The sequence below is a fragment of the Chiloscyllium plagiosum genome, chromosome 47 (genome assembly GCF_004010195.1).
Source record: "Chiloscyllium plagiosum isolate BGI_BamShark_2017 chromosome 47, ASM401019v2, whole genome shotgun sequence".
NCBI lineage: Eukaryota > Metazoa > Chordata > Chondrichthyes > Orectolobiformes > Hemiscylliidae > Chiloscyllium > Chiloscyllium plagiosum.
In genome coordinates this window covers 10,067,549-10,088,366 of record NC_057756.1, presented here as the reverse complement: position 1 = coordinate 10,088,366, position 20,818 = coordinate 10,067,549, and the positions used below count along the sequence as shown (strand labels likewise).

The 20,818-nt window shown below is 40.0% G+C and overlaps 1 protein-coding gene across 4 annotated transcripts in view; it reads left to right on the top strand.

Moving 5' to 3' along the window:
* Positions 1-20,818, top strand: part of LOC122544220 (interferon-induced protein 44-like) — a 29,459-nt gene that overhangs the window by 2,976 nt on the left and 5,665 nt on the right. The window contains exons 1-11 of one of the 4 annotated variants that reach the window (XR_006310299.1): positions 405-512; positions 2,476-2,589; positions 4,136-4,237; positions 6,711-6,758; positions 8,854-8,914; positions 9,032-9,233; positions 14,624-14,752; positions 16,920-17,082; positions 17,173-17,270; positions 17,691-17,829; positions 18,589-18,755. Coding sequence is in view for 3 of the 4 variants with exons in the window: in XM_043683295.1 (XP_043539230.1) it covers positions 443-512; positions 2,476-2,589; positions 4,136-4,237; positions 6,711-6,758; positions 8,854-8,914; positions 9,032-9,233; positions 14,624-14,752; positions 16,920-17,082; positions 17,173-17,270; positions 18,589-18,783 (1,182 nt within the window). In the remaining variant the exon portion in view is untranslated. Of the gene's footprint in view, positions 1-397; positions 513-2,475; positions 2,590-4,135; positions 4,238-6,710; positions 6,759-8,853; positions 8,915-9,031; positions 9,234-14,623; positions 14,753-16,919; positions 17,083-17,172; positions 17,271-17,690; positions 17,830-18,588; positions 20,177-20,818 lie in introns of those variants that run through there. The other 3 variants (XM_043683295.1, XM_043683296.1, XM_043683298.1) reach the window with 3 other exon arrangements.

Genomic DNA, 20,818 nt, shown 5'->3' with positions numbered 1-20,818 from the left:
TCTCTCTCCCCCCCCATTCCGGGTGTGACCCAGTGGCGCCTGTCCCCCCCACTCCCACTGTGACCCTTCACCTTCACTGTTACCTTTCCTCCTCAGCAACTGCCAAAAGCGGTTGGTGCAGTTCTTGAGGAAATAGACTAGGAGTTTCTCCTCTGGTCTCTGCATGAGAGTTAATAAGCACTACAGAAGGGAATTCCGGAAAACCGCTGAGTAATTGTGCAATAAAGAAATCTGCGATATAAATTACTGTCCAGTATTCTCCCGCCACGATTCCCTGTTCATCCCCAATGTTCCGCCATCACATTCCGCTTTTTTTCAGTTACAAAAATTACCCTCCCACAATCCCGGCTAGACTTAGAACTTCGCTTGTGCTGATATTCCCCGTTGGCAGGCCAGGTCAAAATCCTCTCCAGCACTTGCTGTCTCTCTCTCTGAAGAAAGGATGATATCTTTTGGCAGATGGAAAGAAGAAAGATGGACAGACAAACACTCACTATGTATGCGAGAATCAGGTAATAGAACCGCAAGAGGGTTCAAGAGAAAAGGTGTCCCCTCCTCTATTTGTCTTTCCTGGCGTGTTTCTTGAGATAAATACTTCCACACAATAGCAACGTCACAGCTAGAGGGGGGAATGGAAGTTGTTAGTGGTAAGATGGGATATGGGGTGGGTGAGAAGGCAATACAGAACAGTACAGCACAGCTAAACAGTTATCCCAGTATGAAGTGTTCCCTGTTATACTTTAATCAGGTTACACACAATTCCTACCAGAATGTTGTGAAGGAGTTTGCCAAGGTGTCCCACAATACCAAAGTGATCAAATGAAAATGGATACACACCAGTACCAATACAAAATAGTCACAACTTTAGGAACAAAGTTACAGTAATCTTTAACATGAAACTAAGCTTTAATACTATTTAGCATGTCATAGTTACTTGCCTAGTCTCTTGTAGATTTACACAGTTGCTGTCTCTCTGGCTCTACCTCTGGGTCTGTGAAGCTGCTTTCTTGCTCTGTCTCCCACTCGCTCTCGCTCTCTGGATGAGCAGGAATGGTCCATGTCTTTACCCAGATACATTGCACAGCAATGGGGATCCAATTTGCATCCCAATATGACAACATTTTCGTGCACAAGTTCAAGAAAAACCTTTTTGCTGTGCCGGATCTCAAACAGATGCTATACATCAGATACTTTGACGACATTTTCTTCCTTTGGACTCACGGTGAGAAATCTCTGAAGTAACGACACAACGATACAAATAAGTTTCATGCCATCATCAGACTCACCAAGATAGCCCTATGCCTCCACTTAATGCCTTCAAACAACCACCAAGTCTGAAACACACCATTGTTTATAGCAATCTACTCAGCCTCCAGATAAACATAAACCACAACAGCGCACAACCCTGCCACAGCAACCTCTGCAAGAGTTGTCAGATCATTGATATAAATACTACCATCACACATGGGAACGTCACCCACCACATACATGGCAGATACTCATGCGACTCGGCCAATGCTGTCTACCTCATAAGCTGCAGGCAAGATGCCCCAATGTATGGTATATTGGTGAGGCCATGCAGATCCTATGACAATGGATGAATGGACAGCACACAACAATCACCAGACAGAAATGTTCTCTCCCAATCGGGAAACAATTCAGCAATCATGGACATTCAGCCTCTAATCTTTGGGAAAGTGGCCTTCAAGATACATAACAACACAATCACTGAGTGGAAACTGATAGCCAAGTTCTGTACCTATTAAGACGGCCTCAACCATGATTTTGGGTTCATGTCACGCTACACGTGACCCCACCAAACTATTCTATAGTTGTAAAATCTTCCTTCCTGTCCTGTTTTGACACCATTACTTTTATAACTCGTTATGATCTCTCTAATTAGCTTGTACAGTTATAGATTACTTGTTACTTTGGCTAGACCCTTGGGCATGCGACTCATATCTATCATATTATTTCAGCCATTTGGTTTCTTTGGTCTTACCTGCTGTGCAGCTGTTGGCGCTTTACTCATGCCATCTGACACTCTTGATCATCTACAGAGATCTATTATTTGGCTTGTCAACACTCTAATCACACTATTTGCATGTCCTTTGATCTCTCAGATTATGAATTCTGTGTCTGAGTGCTTCTCTTCACTTCACCTGATGAATGGGCAGCACTCAGAAAGCTTGTGATTTCAAATAAGCCTATTAGACAATAACCTGTTGTGATTTCTGACCTTGTCCAATCCAGTCCAAAACCAGCACCTCCACATCAAGGCTCCCAAAATATGGTCACTTGAGACATCTAAAAACTGCCTGTACCAGCCACCGTCCAGTTTCTGACACTTGTGTATTTCCTCTAGTAACAGAGTTGTCGGAGAGATTGAGAAACTATTGTTCTCCATAACTACCAACTGTATCCACAACAGGCAACCAGCAAGTTTGTAATTAATGCCTGCTTCTTCATTCGCAGATGAGTCTCTGACTGATCCCTTCAGACTAGACGGTGATTCTCAGTCGAACTGGTGGAAAGTGTCGACTGATTCAGAGGACAGCTCAGAAAACAACGATGCTAGCCTGGATGAATGTAAGTGAAAGCGGAGTGTGCTGAAGTTGGGGCTCTGTGATGGGACTAAGAAGCATACATCAGAGGGTCTGGGTCACCAGTGCAGAAAACTCTTGGTTGTGGTGTTGATGGATACCTACGGCTTGAGTGTCAATGTTTGGTGCTGGGAGCTCCAAAGATCTCAGTGCACTGAAACTTCCATCTGTACAGCTTCATGGAGCTCCCTTCCTGATCTAGTATGGGGTTTCCCTGTCCCTTTGTGACCTGGTACTGGTTCTTCTGCTCCTCCCAGTGCCAGTGTGTTCTGATGATAATCTTTCTAGTCCTTGTTGTGTTGCCTCTCCAGCTACCAAGAACAGTTGTTAAAACTTCTTTGGAAAGTGAGTGGTTCCCATCCTGAAACAGTACAGTGTCCGAGACAATGAGAGGATCCGTAAGGATAGGTCACGGTAATGGTATTCTGGTTCACAGTGGCTGTCCTGCCACTGCGTTAATTAATGCTGAGGGAAATGGTTCCACAATGTGATTGAGAGTGTTTAACAGTTGGAGGTGGAAGTTGGGGAGACTCAAGACTTCAATACCCCTTCAGTTATCTTTCCTGGAGGAAAGGTGGGCTCCCAAAACTCTAGTGGACCCTCAAATTGATTTGGATATCCAGATTCAGATACCTGAAAATATATGATGAGGAACTAGGAGAAAAATCAGGTAAAATACAACACAGCATGTGTCTGCTCAGAATAGAATACAGAGGAACCTCTATTATCTGAACGAGATGGGAGGGAACTATTTGGTTCAGATAATTGAATATTCGGTTAATTGATTCAATACCTTTCTTCTGGGCCTCGGAGTTTTCTGTTAAGTCTGCTTCCCATTCAGGACACTAGGCAGCAGCACACTGCATGAGCCTTCTGCCCTGTCCAACACCGCCCCCACCCCAGCCCTCTAACCTTGCTCCTCGCCCAACCCCCCCCCGCCTGCCTCCCACCCACCCATACCCCCTCTCCAGGGCAGCCAGACTGGACACCAACAACAAGACTGCTGCTGCCTTTTGGGGGTTGAGTCTCCAAATAGCGTGCGCGCACAGAACTTTTTGACAGGTTCTGTCTTTGCCCTGTACAGGACAATGTTGGAGAGATTATTTGGGGAACGGGGGTTTAGAGTACACACCTGTATAGAACTCAAGGGAAAGTGTGCGAAGAGAGAGAGGGCGGGAAGTCAGTCATTTGGAGATGGTCCTCCTGGGCTCCCATCAGTCCAGGACTGATCCCGCCAGCATTTCAGTTAGCCCAGTTCACATTTAATCACTGTAAACAAAAGATGCCAACAGTGTTGGAAACACGTCTTTGATATAATGTTTCTATCGAGACCTTGAGATCTCCTTTGCATAATCCGATATTTGGATAATACATATTCGGATAATCGAGGTTCCTCTGTACTGATAAAATATACGGGATAAATTCACAATGTACTGGTCTTTGAGAGATATAAAAACTGCCCTGTTTGTCCCTCCCTGCCATTTTCACAATGCCCAGCCATAACATTTCTCATTGAAATACGCTTCTTTCAGATATAGAAGATCTTCAAATGACTTACTCAATATTGCACATAAAACCACAGGATCTGACTGAAATGGGGGTAAGAGTGATACCAGAGAACATTGTGAGTGAAGGTAAGTAATATACAGGAAGGGGGGGTGGGTTTGGATTTGTTATCTTGTATTTTGGGCTTATTGTCAGGGTTTGGAATGGGGCTGGGCACTTCTTATTTGGTTGGTCACTGGCTGATGTAACATACCATGTCTATGATTTGGACAAGGTTAACGTCTTGATGGGTTGATGAATTTGCCTGCTATAATTTTAGGGAAGCCCCTGTTTTGGTGCCCATCCCCACCACCACCCCCCGTCTGACACAGACCTGTTCCTCAGTTATGGTCGAGTGACATACTCTACCCAACTTCGCTGGGAAGGAAATTGTAAACTGGGAGGCAGCAAGTTAGAATTAGGTTTATAAAATTGTAAAAACTGTAAAATTCTAAAGATGTGGGGGGGGGGGGGGAAGCATAATATGGACCATTTGAAAGATGGTGATTTTTCTGTGTGTGGGGATTTAAATGTATGAATGTATGTGAGCAGCAGGTTGGGAGTTTGCAGGTGTACAGAGAGCATGGAACTGAAACATTTGCATCGAAAGGCCATACAGTTAGCAGGCTAAGCGGCGATTTTTACCAAGACGCCAGTCTTTTCAATTTAGCCAGTTTGAACTAGGTACGTAAGACACCAAAAGCCTATTAAATTTAAATCTGATGGTTTTGACAACATAGGACTAGTCCTATTGTAAGAAATATTGATATGTCATCAAGGGTATAAAGGAGGCAGTTGGACATGGAGCCAAGAGCTAACTGCCATCTTCAAGAATTAACCACCCTCAGTGCTTGAAATAGATGATTGTGCGAGCCACTGATTCTGTGTCTTAGAAGAAGGACCATCCAAATAACAATGGTACCAATGACAGAGAAGGCATTCCTGAGAAAAGAATCAATGGAAAAGGCACAGAACATGCTGGAAGACACATAAACTGGCTGTAATTTTGAGAGACTAAATTCTATTGTTTTGTTTTATGAGTGGTATTGGAACAGCATACCATTAGATTACTTGTGAATAGTTAGTAGTTAGAACAAATTTATTTGATTTGTTAATAGTTTAGTTAAGTTGTTCATTGGTAGAGTTAGATAAATGAATTGTATTTGTTGATTTTAAAGTCAGTGTCAGGAATTTATTTTGTTTAACTGCTCGAAATTGCTGAAAAGCAGGTTACACCACTTTTCAAACTCTTTTTACAGATTATAGGGAGAGGTACTCCTCCTTGGGTGTTACAGTTTTTTTTAAAAGAGGGAGTAACCTCTGCTTTATAACACCGACCCAATGAGCAGCCGCCCATATCTGGTTGTTTCTCTTTGTCAATCTTTGCAGCTTCTTTGGAGAGGTGGGTGGTACCCATTCTGGCTTCAGCTGTACCGAAGTGGTACACAGTCAAGATGGCAACAGGAAACGATAGGTTAACAATTGTTCTAGTTCACGATCTGCCTCTACCCAGGGTGTGGGTTATTATCAGGGTAAATGTTTCCCCACATTAATGGGGTAGATTTAATGTGACAGCTGAAGATCAATATTTGTAAATCAACACAGAACTGTGCACCTGGTCAACTACCATTCAGTAGAAAAAGGAGAATACTGAAAACTTTAAGCTCTCAAATTGATTTTGGTTTTCTTGGGATGTCAGCCTGTGCCGCTCCTGATTCTGATATTTTGGCCTCTCGTCCTAGACTCTTCCACAAGGGGAAACCAACCTATCCACATCTACTTTGTCAAGTTCTCGAAGAATCTTTTATGTTTCAATAAGGCCTCTTCTCATTGTTTTAAACACAAATGAGTACAACATCTCCTCATAAACCAGATCCTTTATTCCCGATGTCAGCCTCGTGAACCTTGTCTGCAGTGCTTCCAATGCCAGTATATCTTCCCTTCAGTAATGGGTGAAATTGTTCTCAGTATTCCAGCTACGGTCTGATTAGTTCCTTGTGTATTTTTAGAAAGATATTCCCATTTTTAAACTCCACTCCCTTTCCATTTGCCTTTCCTATTACCCTCTCAACTTGGATGCTCATGTTCAGTGATTTCTAATTGCTATCTGCTCCTCAATCCAGTGCCTTGCTGGATGTTTCCAGAAGGTAGTTAAGAATCATCCACAATACCGTGGGCAACCTGGAGTTGCCGTTAGGTTAGAACTGGTAAGGATGACATATTTCTTCCTAAAGGATATGAGTAAGTCAGATTTTTAAAATGGCATCAGTTGTCCCAGTCACCAATACTGAGATGAGTTTTTCATTCCAGATATTATTAATTGAATTTAAATTCCAACAGCCGACATGGTATATTGGGACTTGAGTCAAATCAGGAAAAATACAATAAAGCAAATGTTTACTAAGAGTTGAGGCCACCTTTTAAAATACACAATAAAATTCCCAATACACTGTCATTGTTGAGGCAGAAAAACTGCCCTATTCTCCACAACTACCAACTCTTGCACACGTCTCAGCAACAGCTTCCTAATTCATATCTGCTTCTTCCCTGAATCTCTGACAGATTCGAGTTGGGGCGAAGACTCAACTGATTCTGAGGTCAGCCTGGAAGGTAAGGTGGAAATCTGGATGGACTAAGTGACAGGAACAACAGATGTTGCTTGGATGTTCGAAGGATTCAGAGGGCTGGGATCCCAGTGCTGAAAACTCCTATTATTGTGCTGCTTGATAAAGTTAACCATCATGTTCATATTACCAGCTCAATGTTTGTCCAATTTTAAGATCCTGTATGACATGCAACCTCATAATTTCTGTTAAATGATGACCAAATCACCACTGTAGAGACAATTGTTAAAGTATTTGTTCATTTGAGTGTTATAACCCGTGCAGAAAGAGAGAGGGACGTTGGCACAGGTTCACCCAGAGAGAAAAAGTCAACAACAGTACAAGTGCTTTTAGTTTAGCGGTCTCCAAATAGTCAGGGCAGAAGGGAGAAGTTCTGAGTTACTCAGAAAAAAACTCCAGAAGTAGAAGGCCTTTGTGGTGTCAGAAAGGAAGAAATCCTCTCAGGTTGTTGAGGTGAGTTTAAGCAAACCTTGACTGATATGAATACTGAGCATCGGTGGCAGCTTGTTTAAATGTCACTGGGAGAGACATTATTTGAAGATAATTGCATTGAATGAATACACAGACACTTGCAAAAGTGGAAACTGCTTACAGCCAAACAAATAAGGAACTTTTAGCATGGAAATACAGATGACCCTTCACTGAGTTTGAGTGTCTACAAGGTGTTTAAAGAGTTTGTTTCAAATACTTCTTGGATAGCTTCACATTCTTGTGTAATTCTTTTATGTAATGATCTTTGATGTCCTTTTGTTAAAAGTACTTTGGAAACCTCTTGTGAATATGTACAGTGACTGACTCGTAAGTAAATGAAAGGTAAACCTATGATCTATCAAGCTAAGTCTTGCTCTGTGATCTAACTTGTCCAGTATTATCATCACCTGAGATCATACTTGCATAAAAGAAAAACATTTGAAAGTTATTAAATATCTCTTTAGATATCTGCTACTCTTACGTTATAATCGGTGTTTTCCACTCCACTTTAGGACCTCAGTATTCTTTGAATTACTGTATCTTTATTTACGTTTGAGACACCAGTTTTGGCCGAAGTTTCTCATGGTCAAACTGAGTGAAATTATACAGTGTTGTGATCATTTATACATGGTGGGAATTTTGCTAGATTGTTAATCAATTCATTTGTATCATATTTTACCAGGTTTAAGATGTCTATTCCCCAGTTGGTACAAGAACATGGTATTCTGAGAAGCTGTCCTGAAAATACACAATGAAATTGTCCTCAAAACTACATTTGATCAGTCTGATTTTTATGGAGATTAAAGTAGCCCATGTTTGTTCTTGTTCCTTTCTTACAGGTTTCCATTATTTTTTGAAATAAGCTTTAAGGCCCAGTAAACTGCTCACACTAGGGACTAGATTTCCTTGGTATTTCCCATTTCCACCCAAAATTAATTGTACATTGTCATCTTCTGAGTCATTAACATTTCTCGCTTCTATATCATTCTCTTCATGAACAATGACATTTTTTCTTTATTCTTCAAAAGGATCAAATACCTTTTGAATATTCAATTTCTAGCTTTGGTCACTTTGCAACCATGTCTCCATAATGGCTACAAAACAATAACAATTTATTTGTATTTGCACAGTCAACTTGTTAATCTTGTGATGAATAACACAATTGTATAACAATTTCCAATTGTTCTCAAACAAGCTCGATCTTGGTCAAATTTGCTAGTCAAAGCACTGGATACTAATTCTATGTGCATCTACAATTATGTCAATCATTGCGAACATCTCTGAGAAAGTTGCCTGATCTACCCAAGTGCGAATTCTGCCTGCTGGAGGCCATATGTCTGATAATGTCACCCTTACCACACATACAGGAACCTGTGAAATATGCCTGGACATAAATTGCAGTCCATTGTCAGGGTCATTTCTAAAGGGAAAATTAATATAAAATCAATTTGATTTTTTTCAAAGCCTGGACACTAGTTATTTAATTCTTTTGCATGTTATGGATTTTGTAATTATAACTGAATGCTGATGTGGGAGGTTGTAAGTGTGTTGTTTCTGCATCCCACTGATATTTAAGAAGTAGAATTTAACGTAATAAATTTTAATTTCAGATTTTTCAAAGCAGAAACATCCAAGGTATCATGTTGTTCGCCGTTTAACTAGTAACCATAGGTAAGTTGTCTTGTTCAGGAACTGTGTTTCCAAACCAGGTACAAGAAGAATAATGTTTACTTTATTTGAACAAATTCACCCTGAGATCTAACTCCTTTAATTCTTGTTCTTTGACAGTGTCTTGGAAGCTCTGAGGTGCCATCTGTCTACATACAACCCTCCCACAAAATGTGGGCACTGTATAAACATCTTGCTGGTTGGCTTGGTGGGAGCTGGTAAATCAGCCACCATTAATACATTTCTCTCAGCTCTGAATCCAAGTAGAAGAACGATAAGCTGTGTCCCAACTGGAGTCCATCCTGATTCTATCACAACCAAGGTACCCTCTCCCACCTATTTTTGAAATTAAATCCTTAGAATGTAGGCATTGTAGGCAAGGCTGGTACTTAGTGCCCACCCTTTCTCACCCAGATACAACTCGTTAAGAATCAACCCATTTCCCTGCACTTGGCCAATATTCTTCTAAACCTTTCCTCTCAATATATTTGTCTAAATGTCTTTTAAATGTTGTCACATCGAGACACGGTCCTGTCCCCCTTAGTCCAAGAACTCCCCATCTATGTTCGGGACACCTCCCACGCCCTCCATCTCCTCCATGATTTTCGCTTCCCCGGTCCCCAATGCCTTATCTTCACCGTGGACATCCAGTCCCTATACACCTCCATCCCCCATCACGAAGGCCTCAAAGCCCTCTGCTTCTTCCTTTCCCGCCGACCCAACCAGTACCCTCTACAAATTTGCTTAGCATGCCCCCCACATTTTTATCTATATCATTTATGTATATAATAAACAATAAGGTTCCAGTACTGAGCCAAGTGGTATACCACTGGACACAAGCCTCCAGTCACTCGAACAGCCTTCTACCACTATCCTTTATGTTCTATTCGTAAGCCAGTTTTTCTCCATCCCATCCGGCTTTAACCTTCTCATTTAGTCTCCCATGTGTGACCTTGTTAAAAGCTTTGCTAAAATCCACATAAACTACAACAACTGAACTTCCCTCATCCGCACAAATGATCACATTTTCAAAGGTTCTAACAAATTTGTTCGACATGACCTCCCTCTGACAAAGCTATGCTGACTACCCCTAATTAACCCCATGCCTTTCCAAGTGGGTATTAATTCACTTCTTCAGAATTTTCTCCACTACTTTCCCTATCACTGACAATGAGACTCACCATTCTGTAATTTCCTGGTTCATCTCTAGCATCCTTCTTAAAAGGTAGAACTACATTTGCCACCTTCCAGTCCTCTGGCACTTCCCCTGTGGCCAGAGAGGAATTAAAGATTCGTGGAAGAGGGTAAAAGGCTTTTGGAGAATATGGAGCAACCAGATCAACTGTGACCTAACTGAATGGCACAGCTGCCTTGAAGGCTAAATGGCCTACTCCTATTTATAATTCACCCATTTATCTTCAGTTGTTTTTGCATCATTTCATTATTGTTATCAGTGGTACCTGGAATTGATTCAAGAAATCTGTAGCCACTACTATTATTTAATTAGCTCTAATATATGTTGGGAATGCCTCAAGGTTATGAGATAAATTATATGATTACAACTTCTTTATTCCAGGAGACTGAAGTACACTAACTAAAAATACCCATACATAATATATCACACTTGTCGTTCTAAAATGATTCTCAAACTGAAAAATCATTGAATTAAAAATGAACATACTTGCGTCCAAATCCTTCATGGTCTTAGTCACTTTACAGCCTACCAATGATCATCTTTATTCTACCAAATTTTATCTCTCACGTATCCTTAACTTTTGTTGCACTACCATTGATGAATTTGCCTTCAACCATCTAGATCCTAAGCTCTAAAATTTGCCCCCGCAAATCAAATTATTGACCAAATTTCCAAAAAGGGTTTGTCTCACATAAATCTTTTTGTCTGATTATCTCCTGCAAACATTTATTAAAAGTGCACAATTTAAAATGTCATTGTCACCATATTTTGGTATTTGAGGGTTCAGTTAGAGAGGTTATACCAATTAACAAAAATTTGCATTTGTCATACTTTGAAAAGAAAACTTTGATTGATAGCTCACATGGTTGTGTGGAATTAGTTCATTTTTATTAAATTTAATGACGTTTAAACTTTAAAACACGCCAACATGATACTGAATTTTATATTTCAGCAGCTTATTCAGCACGTTAATATTTAAAAATGAGTCTGATACCTCTCCTTTGGGAACCAGTATTAAGAATAAAATATGTTCCTTTTCTGGTTTTAGAACACTGTCATGAAATGATAATAGAAGTTTTATCAGTCTATATATATATATATATATATATATATATAAAACAGACACAAACACACTTGAGGGGCTGTAATGACATAATGCATTGGGACCTTGGGAGAGGGTCTTTGATGTGAAAGTTATAGCCCTTGGACATGATCTTCCTTCACCCAGGTGTCAGGACTGATTGTTTCACAATGACTGTGTAACTTAGCAAAATACATTTATTTTAATAAAAACACATTTCCATAGGAATTACTGAGAATAAGTTATACCAAGCTATTATATGGATTATAATTTGGATTCCTTTCTTTTTGTGGCTAGGTTGAAGAGTGCAAAGCTTTAAGAACTGTCAAAAATATACTGAATTGAACTTTAATAAATCCCTGCATTTTGTTACATTGAATGCATGTTTGTGCTTGTGTCTTATTAGAGCTGAAAAATGTGTTGCTGGAAAAGTGCAGGAGGTCAGGCAGCATCCAAGGAGCAAGAGAATCGACATTTCGGGCATAACCTTCTTCATTTTCCTGAAGAAGGGCTTATGTCCGAAACGTCGATTCTCCTGCTCCTTTGATGCTGCCTGACCTGCTGCGCTTTTCCAGCAACACATTTTTCCACTCTGATCTCCAGCATCTGCAGTCCTCACTTTCTCCACATCGAGACCCGGCTTGGAAAGAATGACAGCTGCCCTTCCCTTCAGGCAGATTAATGACACGGTTAGATATTTAACACAATCCAATAGCATCAGTTACTGAGACTGGCACTTAAAAGATTTTTAAAGCTGATGTTCAGTATTAAATTGGGTGATTTTTACCCTTTGAAATTTCATATTCCTGTGATTCGGTCCTTATCAGTGCAAGATGAAAAGCTTTAATGGCATATCTGTTCTCTTTGAACAATATAAAAGTTTGAAATGACCAAGGGTATTTTGCTCAATTTAGAAAGTGTGATTTGAACTCACGGCTTTTGCACTATTAGAGAGTCCACAGCACGGAGACAGGCCCTTCGGCCCAAAGTGGTCCATGTCAACCAAAATGTCCATCAACACTAACCCCAGTTCCCTGCACTTGGCCCATATTCTTCTAAACCTTTCCTCTCCATGTATTTGTCTGAATGCTATTTTTAATGTTGTTAATGTACCAGCCTCAACCACTTAGGCTGGCAGCTCATTCCACATGTGTACCACCTTCTGTGTAAAACAGTTGCCCCTCAGGTTCCCTTTTATTCTTGCCCCTTGAACCTTAAACTCTAGTCCTTGATTCCCCAACCCTGGGAAAATGTCTCAGCGCATTCACCCTATCCATGCCTCTCATGATTGTATACACTTCTATAAAATCCCCCTCTCAGTCTCCTACGCTCGAAAGAAAAATGTTCTAGTTTGTCCAACCTCTCCCTATAATTCAGACCCTTAAGTCCTCGCAACATGCTTGTAAATTTCTTCTGCATTCTTTCCAGTTTAATAACATCCTTCCTATAGCAAGGTGATCAAAACTGAACAGAATCCTCCAAATGTGGCCTCACCAATATCTTTAACAACTGTAACATAACTTCCCAACTTCTATGCTCAGTGTCTTGACTGATAACTACAGACCAGTAAGCCTGACATCAGTAGTGCGAAAGTTGCTGGAGAAGTTACTGAGGAATAAAATCTATTTATATTTGGAAAAGAATGGGCTTATCAGTGATAGGCAACAGTTTTGTGTGGGGTAGATCGTGCCTTACCAACTTAATAGAGTTCTTTGAGGAAGTGACCAAGTTGATAGATGAAGGAAGGGCTGTAGATTTCATATACATGGACTTTTGTAAGGCGTTTGATAAGGTTTCCCATGGTAGAGTAATGGAGAAAGTGAAGTCACATGGTGTGCAGGGTGTTCTGGCTAGGTGGATAAAGAACTGGTTGAGCAACAGGCCACTGTTGTTTGTAAGATACATAAATGATCTGGAAGAGGGCATTGTTAGTCTAATCAGTAAGTTTGCAGGTGACATAAAGATTGGTGGAGTAGCAGAAAGCATAAGGGACTGTCAAAGAATATGGGAGAATATAGATAAATTGGAGAGTTGAGCGAAGAAGTAGCAAATGGAGATCAATCCAGGCAAATGTGAGGTGACGCATTTTGGGAAGTCTAATTCTAGAGCAAACTATACTGTAAATGGAAGAGCCTTGGGAAAAGTTGATGAGCAGAGAGATTTGGGAGTTCAAGTCTATTGTACCCAAAGGTGGCTGCACAGGTGCATAGAGTGGTCAAGAAGGCACATGGTATGCTTGCCTTCATCAGACAGGGTATTGAGTATAAGAGCTGGCAGGTCATGTTAAATTTGTACAAGACATTGGTTCGGCCGCATTTGGAATACTGTGTACAGTTCTGGTCGCCACATTACCAAAAGGATGTGGATACTTTGGAGAGGGTGCAGAGAAGGTTTATGAGGATGTTGCCTGGTATGGAAGGTGCTAGCTATGAAGAGAGGTTGAGTAGGTTAGGATTGTTTTAATTAGAAAAAAGGAGATTGAGGGGGGACCTGATTGAGGTTTATTAAATAATGAAGGGTATATACAGGGTAGATAGAGATAAGCGTTTTCCCAGGGTGAAGGATTCAATACCGAGAGGTCATGCTTTCAAGGTGAGAGGTGAAAAGTTTAAAGTGTATATACATGGCAAATATTTTACACAGAGGGTTGTAGGTGCCTGGAACGTGTTGCCAGCAGAGGTAATGGAGGCAGGCATAGTAGATTCATTTAAGGTGCATCTGGACAGATGCATGAGTAGGTGGGGAGCAGAGGGATACAGATGCTTAGGAATTGGGAAATAGATGTAGACAGTGGATTTGGATCAGCTCAGGCTTGGAGGGCTGAAGGGTCTGTTCCTGGGCTGTAAATTTTCTTTGTTCTTTCTGATTAAGGCCAGTGTGCCAAAAGCCTTCTTCACTGCCCTGTCTACCAACCCTGCACCTGAACTCCAAGGTCCCTTTGTTCCACTACACTCCTTAAGGCCCTGTTATGTTGCTTGTACATGATCCAATCCCTAAATTTGATTTTTATATGTATAGTTATTTTTATTGAAGCAGTGCATTAAGCCATATGTTTGAGATTTGAATTCTGTTTCAGCAGTTTGAACACTAATTCAGACACTCTCAATGAAGTGACATTTTTAGGAAAAGATGTTAAAACAAACACTACAGAAGCCTTCACTGATCCCACAGCCATTATTTTGAATAGCAGAGGTGGTCATCCTAATGACTAGGATCAATATTTGTCCTCTGACCATGTTGAAAACAAATGATTTGTTATTTAACTCATTGCTGTTTGTGGGTGTCTGCTGGTCAGAAATTGATTCTGATATTTTCTGTATTGCAGCCGTGAACAGATTTCAGAATGTTGCTTCACTGACAGTAAAGATCTTTCGGTCATGCTAAGGATGTGAGAGGAACTGTATAATTGTAAATCTTTTTTAAAATTATTTAACAGCTCAAGTCCTACAAGTCAAACTCATTGCAGTTTTGGGATACTGCTGGCTGGGATTCATTGAAAGATGTGGACAAGAGAAAGGAACTATTAACAATGATACTGGAAGGAAGGGTGCCACCAGGAACTGTTGTGAGTTTACAAAACAATTTCATACTTGTAAAACTTCAGACAATTTCACTAAATTCAAGCTCTTCTTTGGAATGAGGGGCAATGTTTACACGACAAAGCTTTGTATCTGACAGCAGAAGCTAAACTGGTAGCACTTCCATCTCACAGCAAGTTGGTTGTGTGCTCACTTTAACTTCAGAGACCAGAGCACATAGTGCCAGAATTGAAAAAGTGTTGTATTTCTCAAAATATTAAAGTGATACTTCTGTCAGCCTTTTCCACTTTGTAAACTATGCACATTGTTAGCCTGTGGCATGTAGCACCATGCATTGTTGGAGAGTTGTTGCAGAATTCTCCAAAGTACTCTCCGATACATAGGATCCCTCATTTTGTCACTCAAATGAATTCTGCACATTAGTCGTTTTAACCAGTGACTGTGATCTATCCCACATTCTTGGACACCGTCCAGACCAACAAAGCGCAGGTCTACAAGTACTATCTCACTCTGTGGTGGTGCCAGTGTTGGACTAGAGTGGATAAGGTCAGAAGTCACATGATACCAGGTTGTAGTTCAACAGGTTTATTTGAAATCATAAGTTTTCTGAGCATTGCTTCTTCACCTGATGAACGAGCAACACCTTTGAAAGCTTATGGTTTCAAATAAACCTGTTGGATGATAACCTGGTGTCATGTGACTTCTGGTCTTTTTAATCCACTCATACCAAAGGCTTTACTTTAGACTTAAAGGAATATCTGTCAAAACAAAGCATGTGCTCAATACCCCAAAACACAAAGGTTATCAAAAAGCCAAGAGTTTATACTGTATTGATAGGTTTTCAAGTTAGAATATTATGCTTAACAATGCAGAAAACACAACAAATTCCCACAAAACAGGAAAGTGATAAATCAATAAATTGTTGTTTCGAACTGCTGAAGGGAGCTTTGATTTAATATTTCATGCAGAAGATGAAACTAAGCCAAGTCTGAAAGTAAGAAAATTTTGCATAAATCTACTGCTACAATAAACTACATCAATACAATGTACCATAATGAAATCAGTTAAAGGGATTTGTAATTGGGTTTATACCAAAATATCTGAAGAAAATATGGAAGAGCAATGCTATATGTAAAAAATGTATTTGTTCTGAGACCACAGAAAATTGAAAATACCTTTTCAGACTCCACGTTAAAAGTGAATAGTGATGCATTTGAATTAAGCATTCCAAGATAGATCTGTACGTCAAAATATATCAGTGGAAAATGTGTAATTAATGGAAAAATCAAAATTAACACACAGCTTTGGAGTTGGGGAGGCAGTGGTAGGGTGGTAATATCACTGGATTAGTAACGCAGGATCCCAGCTAATGTTCTGAGGATATGGGTTTGAATACCTTGGAAGATTCAATAAAAATCTAACCAAGGGCAATCATGTGATCACTTGGTTTACTAATGTCCTTTAAAAAGGAAGGAAGTCTGCTGTCTCTACCTGGTCTGACTGACATGTGACTCAAAACCCACAATATAGTTGGCTCTCATATGCCCTCTGGGCAAGTAGGGATGAGCAATAATTGCTGGCCTAGCCAGTAATGCCCATTTCCCTTGAATGAATTTTAAAACCCAGTAATAGAAAATTCTAGAGAATAATCCAAGAATTATGCACAGGACAGCGTGACTAAACACAGAATAGTCCAAGAACAACACACAAGGACAGAGTATTAAAGAACAGATTAAGCAAAGTAACCGAAGAGCATATAACTGAAATGTAAAGCATCGTCTTAAATGCACAAAGAAAATGAAACATGGGAAAATAAATAAATTGTGAAGAATACACTGTTCTGGTTTCATGGAGAGTGAAGGCAACCCTTTCAGTATGGGGGCAATCTTGATCTCACTAAGATTGGTGAATAAGATGAATGGGTCTTGTATGACACAAATGGGAGAAAGTGAGGATGACAGATGCTGGAAAGTCAATCAAAATGTATGGCACTGTAAAAAGCACAGGTCAGGCAGCATCTGAGGAACAGGAGAGTTGATGTTTTGGGCATAAGACCTTCATCAGGAATGTTGTGGGGGAAAAAAAAAGAGGGGCTGATAGGAACCCCTTCAATCAGCATTTTCCTTAATACAGAATACTTATGAATATTTATGGTAGCTTTCAGTATAACAGGTTTATTTTTCTTCACCTTAGTTGCAGGATTTCAATCCTCATTCAGATGGTGCACAAAATCCAGTCATTCCAGAAAATGTAATTCATGCTGTTGCATTCATTTTTAATATTTTCACTATGGAGGGCATTAATATGGATTTGATGAAGCAATTTCAGGAACTACAAACCATTGTATCACAGAAAGGTAAGATTATTTTGCTGTCTGCTGATAAACCTTTGTCACCATTCTGTTTTACATTTAACATTCGTTTTTTCAACTATCGTCTCTTTTCAGGTATTTACAATATTGTGATTGGGAACAACTTTGATCGATTGAGGATACCACAGAAAAGCTATAATCGCATTTATGAAAACAGAAAACTAAAACGGAAGGTAATTGAAGGGTTTTCATTTCTAAAATCAAGTGCACTATACAACATAAAAACAGGTGTGATGACAGTAAAAGAAGAGTTATATATTTCCTCATCAGGTTTTAAGGATTGGAATATAGAAGACAGAAAATTTGGGATACAGAGAGCATTTCCAGGAAGGTTAAATCTGGAACTAGTGGTGTGTCATAGGAATCAGTGCTGGAGTAACAATTATTGACACTATACATCAGTGACTTGGATTAGCAAAGTGAATATCCAATCGCCATGTTTGCAGATGTGACAAAAATAGATGGGATGGCAGAGGGATAGGCACACAAAGAGAGTGACAGAATCAAAATGATATTACTGAAGGGAAGTTGTATCAACAAACTTTTGGGGAGCTAACATCATTTTTATTCTTTCATGGGATGTGAACAACAAGGCATGGCCAACATTTGTGGCCTGGCCCTAACTACTTTTGAGAAGGCAATGATGAGTCACGACCTTGAACAAGGCCTGCACTCTGTGTGATTACATCTGAAGTACTGCTTGGAAGGGAGTTTCAGGATTTTGACCCAGTGGTGAGCTTTCCTCATGATTCAAAATGACTTCGAGAGTCATGAAGCTATACAGCACGGAAACAGGCCCATTGGTCCAACTCACTGACCAGACATCCCAGTATGATCTAGTCCCATTTACTAACATTTGACCCATGTCCCTCTAAACCCTTCCTATTCATATATCCATCCAGATGCCTTTTAAATGCTGTAATTGTACCAGCCTCCACCACTCCACTGGCAGCTCGCTCCATTCACGGTACCACAATTTAAATGAAAAAGTTACACCTCAGATTCTTTTAATTCTTACCCATTTCACCTTTAAACCTATACCCTCCAATTTGAGTCCCCTACTTTAGGGGGAAAACAAGACATTGCCTATTTACCCTATCCATAGCTGTCATGATTTTATACATAAGGTCAACATTTCAGCCTCTAATCTCCCAGGGGAAAAAAGCCCCAGCATTTTCCAGCCTCTTCCGAGATCTCAAACCTTCCAGTTCTGGTAACATCCTTGTAAGTCTTTCCTGCACCCTCTCCAGTTTAACAACAGACTTAAATGATAATTGTTTTCATAATCTCTGCATTTCCCAAACATTTCACAGCAAATTGGGATTCTGTTGCAATACAGGAAATACAGCAGCCAGTTTGTACACAGCAAGCTCCCTCAAGCAGCAATAAGCCAATGATCAGCTAATGTCAGTACATTTTATTGGTGATGTAGAATATAATCACCTCAACTCATTTCATATCAATTTACCTGTCTCCCTTTCTCTTTCCTAGTTTGCAATGTTGTCGGATTATACTGGGATGAAAAAACGCACCATGTTTGCTATTTCGAATGAGTGGAAAGGTGATAAGATTGAGAAGACAAAATGTATTCTTGCTTTGTACGCTCTGAAAAATATAGTCAAAAACATAGACCCATCTATTAAACTTAAAAGGCAAAATACTGCAGAGGCTGGAAATTTGAAATGAAAACAGAAAAATGCTGGGAACACTGACAGCAGCATCTGTAAAGACATATTTCAGGTCCAGAAGGACTATTCTTCAGAACCTCCAGTTCTCCTCCTTGACTCAAAAACGTTTACTCTGTTGCTCCCTTGACAAAAGCTATCGGACTGTTGTGAATTATTAGAATTTCCCAGCATTTAAAGATGGTTGGCATTTGAAGGCCTAATGTATAAGTACTCTATATATTCTTGTTTGATAAAGATCCACAGTGGCTGCAGTCACAGAATCAGTTAGCATTGAAAAAGACCATTCAGCCCCCTTGTATGTGCTGGCGCGTTGAAAGATCCATTCAATCAACTCCACTCCCAACTGCCTCTTCCCCATAACCTTGCATATGTTTATTATCCAAGTATTTATCAAATTCACCTTTGAACGCTCCTCATGTATCTGCTTCCACCACTCGTGCACGCACTGTATTCCAGATCACAGCAACTCATTATGTAAAGTAAACAAACAAAACATTCTCATTTCCCCCTCTCGTTGTTACATCTACAACTGTCTAGGTAGCAACCATTTTTCCACTGGAAACGTCTTCTGCTTATTTAGCACTGCTTGAAAAAAAGGCAAACTTTGCTGAACCTTGTCCCTTGCATTCATCAGGTCAATTTTCAAGACATACGAATATCAGTTATATCTTTTGTGGTATCAAAATCATACCCTGCTCCAGGTGTCTAATTTTCCCCTGATTTCATGATTCCTCACGTGAGTATCACTGACCAGGCCAGTATTTGTTTCCCATCCCTTGTTGCCTTGAGAAGGTGATGATGGGCTGCCTTCTTGAACCACTGTGATAGGAAGACCTGCACTGCCTTTTGGGAAGGCGAGAGTGTTCCACATTTTTGACCTGGCAGCGGTGAAGGAACATTGATATTTCCAAGTCAAAATAGTATATGACTGTGAGGGCAGCCTAGGAGTGTCATCTTATAATGGTGTCACAAGTTTGGTAGTCTTATGTAATAAATAGTTTAGATGTGTTTTGTTCTCTATTTTATTTTCATTCTTTGTAAAGCATAAAATGTTAATTATAAAAGCAATACCTGGTACCAGTTGGATGGATACAAAGCATGTTTAATGGTAAGGTAAACTCAATGCTGCAATCAAGTCAATGAAGTTTTGTCACAAACATATTATCTCCTATGATTTTCATTGCAGTATGGACACAGTAGATCCAGTGGCCTCCAGTGCTACAATTGTTCCATGATTCTACTGGCAGAGTCCAGCAAAAAGTTTTCAGTTCAATTAGTATCGTTGTACATTTAAGAGGGATTGGTTCTGTCCTCTTTCTCTTTAAGAGGGGTATTGTAAATCTGGTGCCAAGGTTTCTGCTGCTTGGAAAAGCAAAGTCAGGAGCATTTTTTTTATGTTTAAAAATGAATGTGTGTGTGTGTGTGTGGAGTCAGGCTCAAACAACCCTGGATTTTAGTTTTGCTTTCAGCTATTGACGTTGGGATTGTTGGAGTTGAAACTACCAGCCACAACTCTCTCTCTGCTGCTAGATTCTTTCTGACAGTGTTCCTTCTCCTGGACTGGAGGAGATAGGAAATGAGGGAAATCGGTTTTGCTGAATTTGCCTTTGACAAGGCATTGTTTATGGGATGCTGACATATTGGATCAGTTGATAACTAATAGTTAAATCATCTATTACATTTGTTAACTATTTTGATATAATTAAAGTTATGCCAATTCTTCTTTGTATTTTAACTGTAGTGTAAGGATAAATTTTATTTTGCTTAAAACCTAGCAGTTTGACTAAACAAATCACATCTGAAATGCAGTGCCTTACACTTGCCTTTTAAAAAGGATAAGAGAGAGAGGATTCGCTATGATTTGAAGGGGTAAAAACAATGACTGCAGATGCTGGAAACCAGATTCTGGATTAGTGGTGCTGGAAGAGCACAGCAGTTCAGGCAGCATCCGAGGACAGGCAAAATTGACGTTTCGGGCAAAAGCCCTTCATCAGGAATAAAGGCAGAGAGCCTGAAGGGTGGAGAGATAAGCT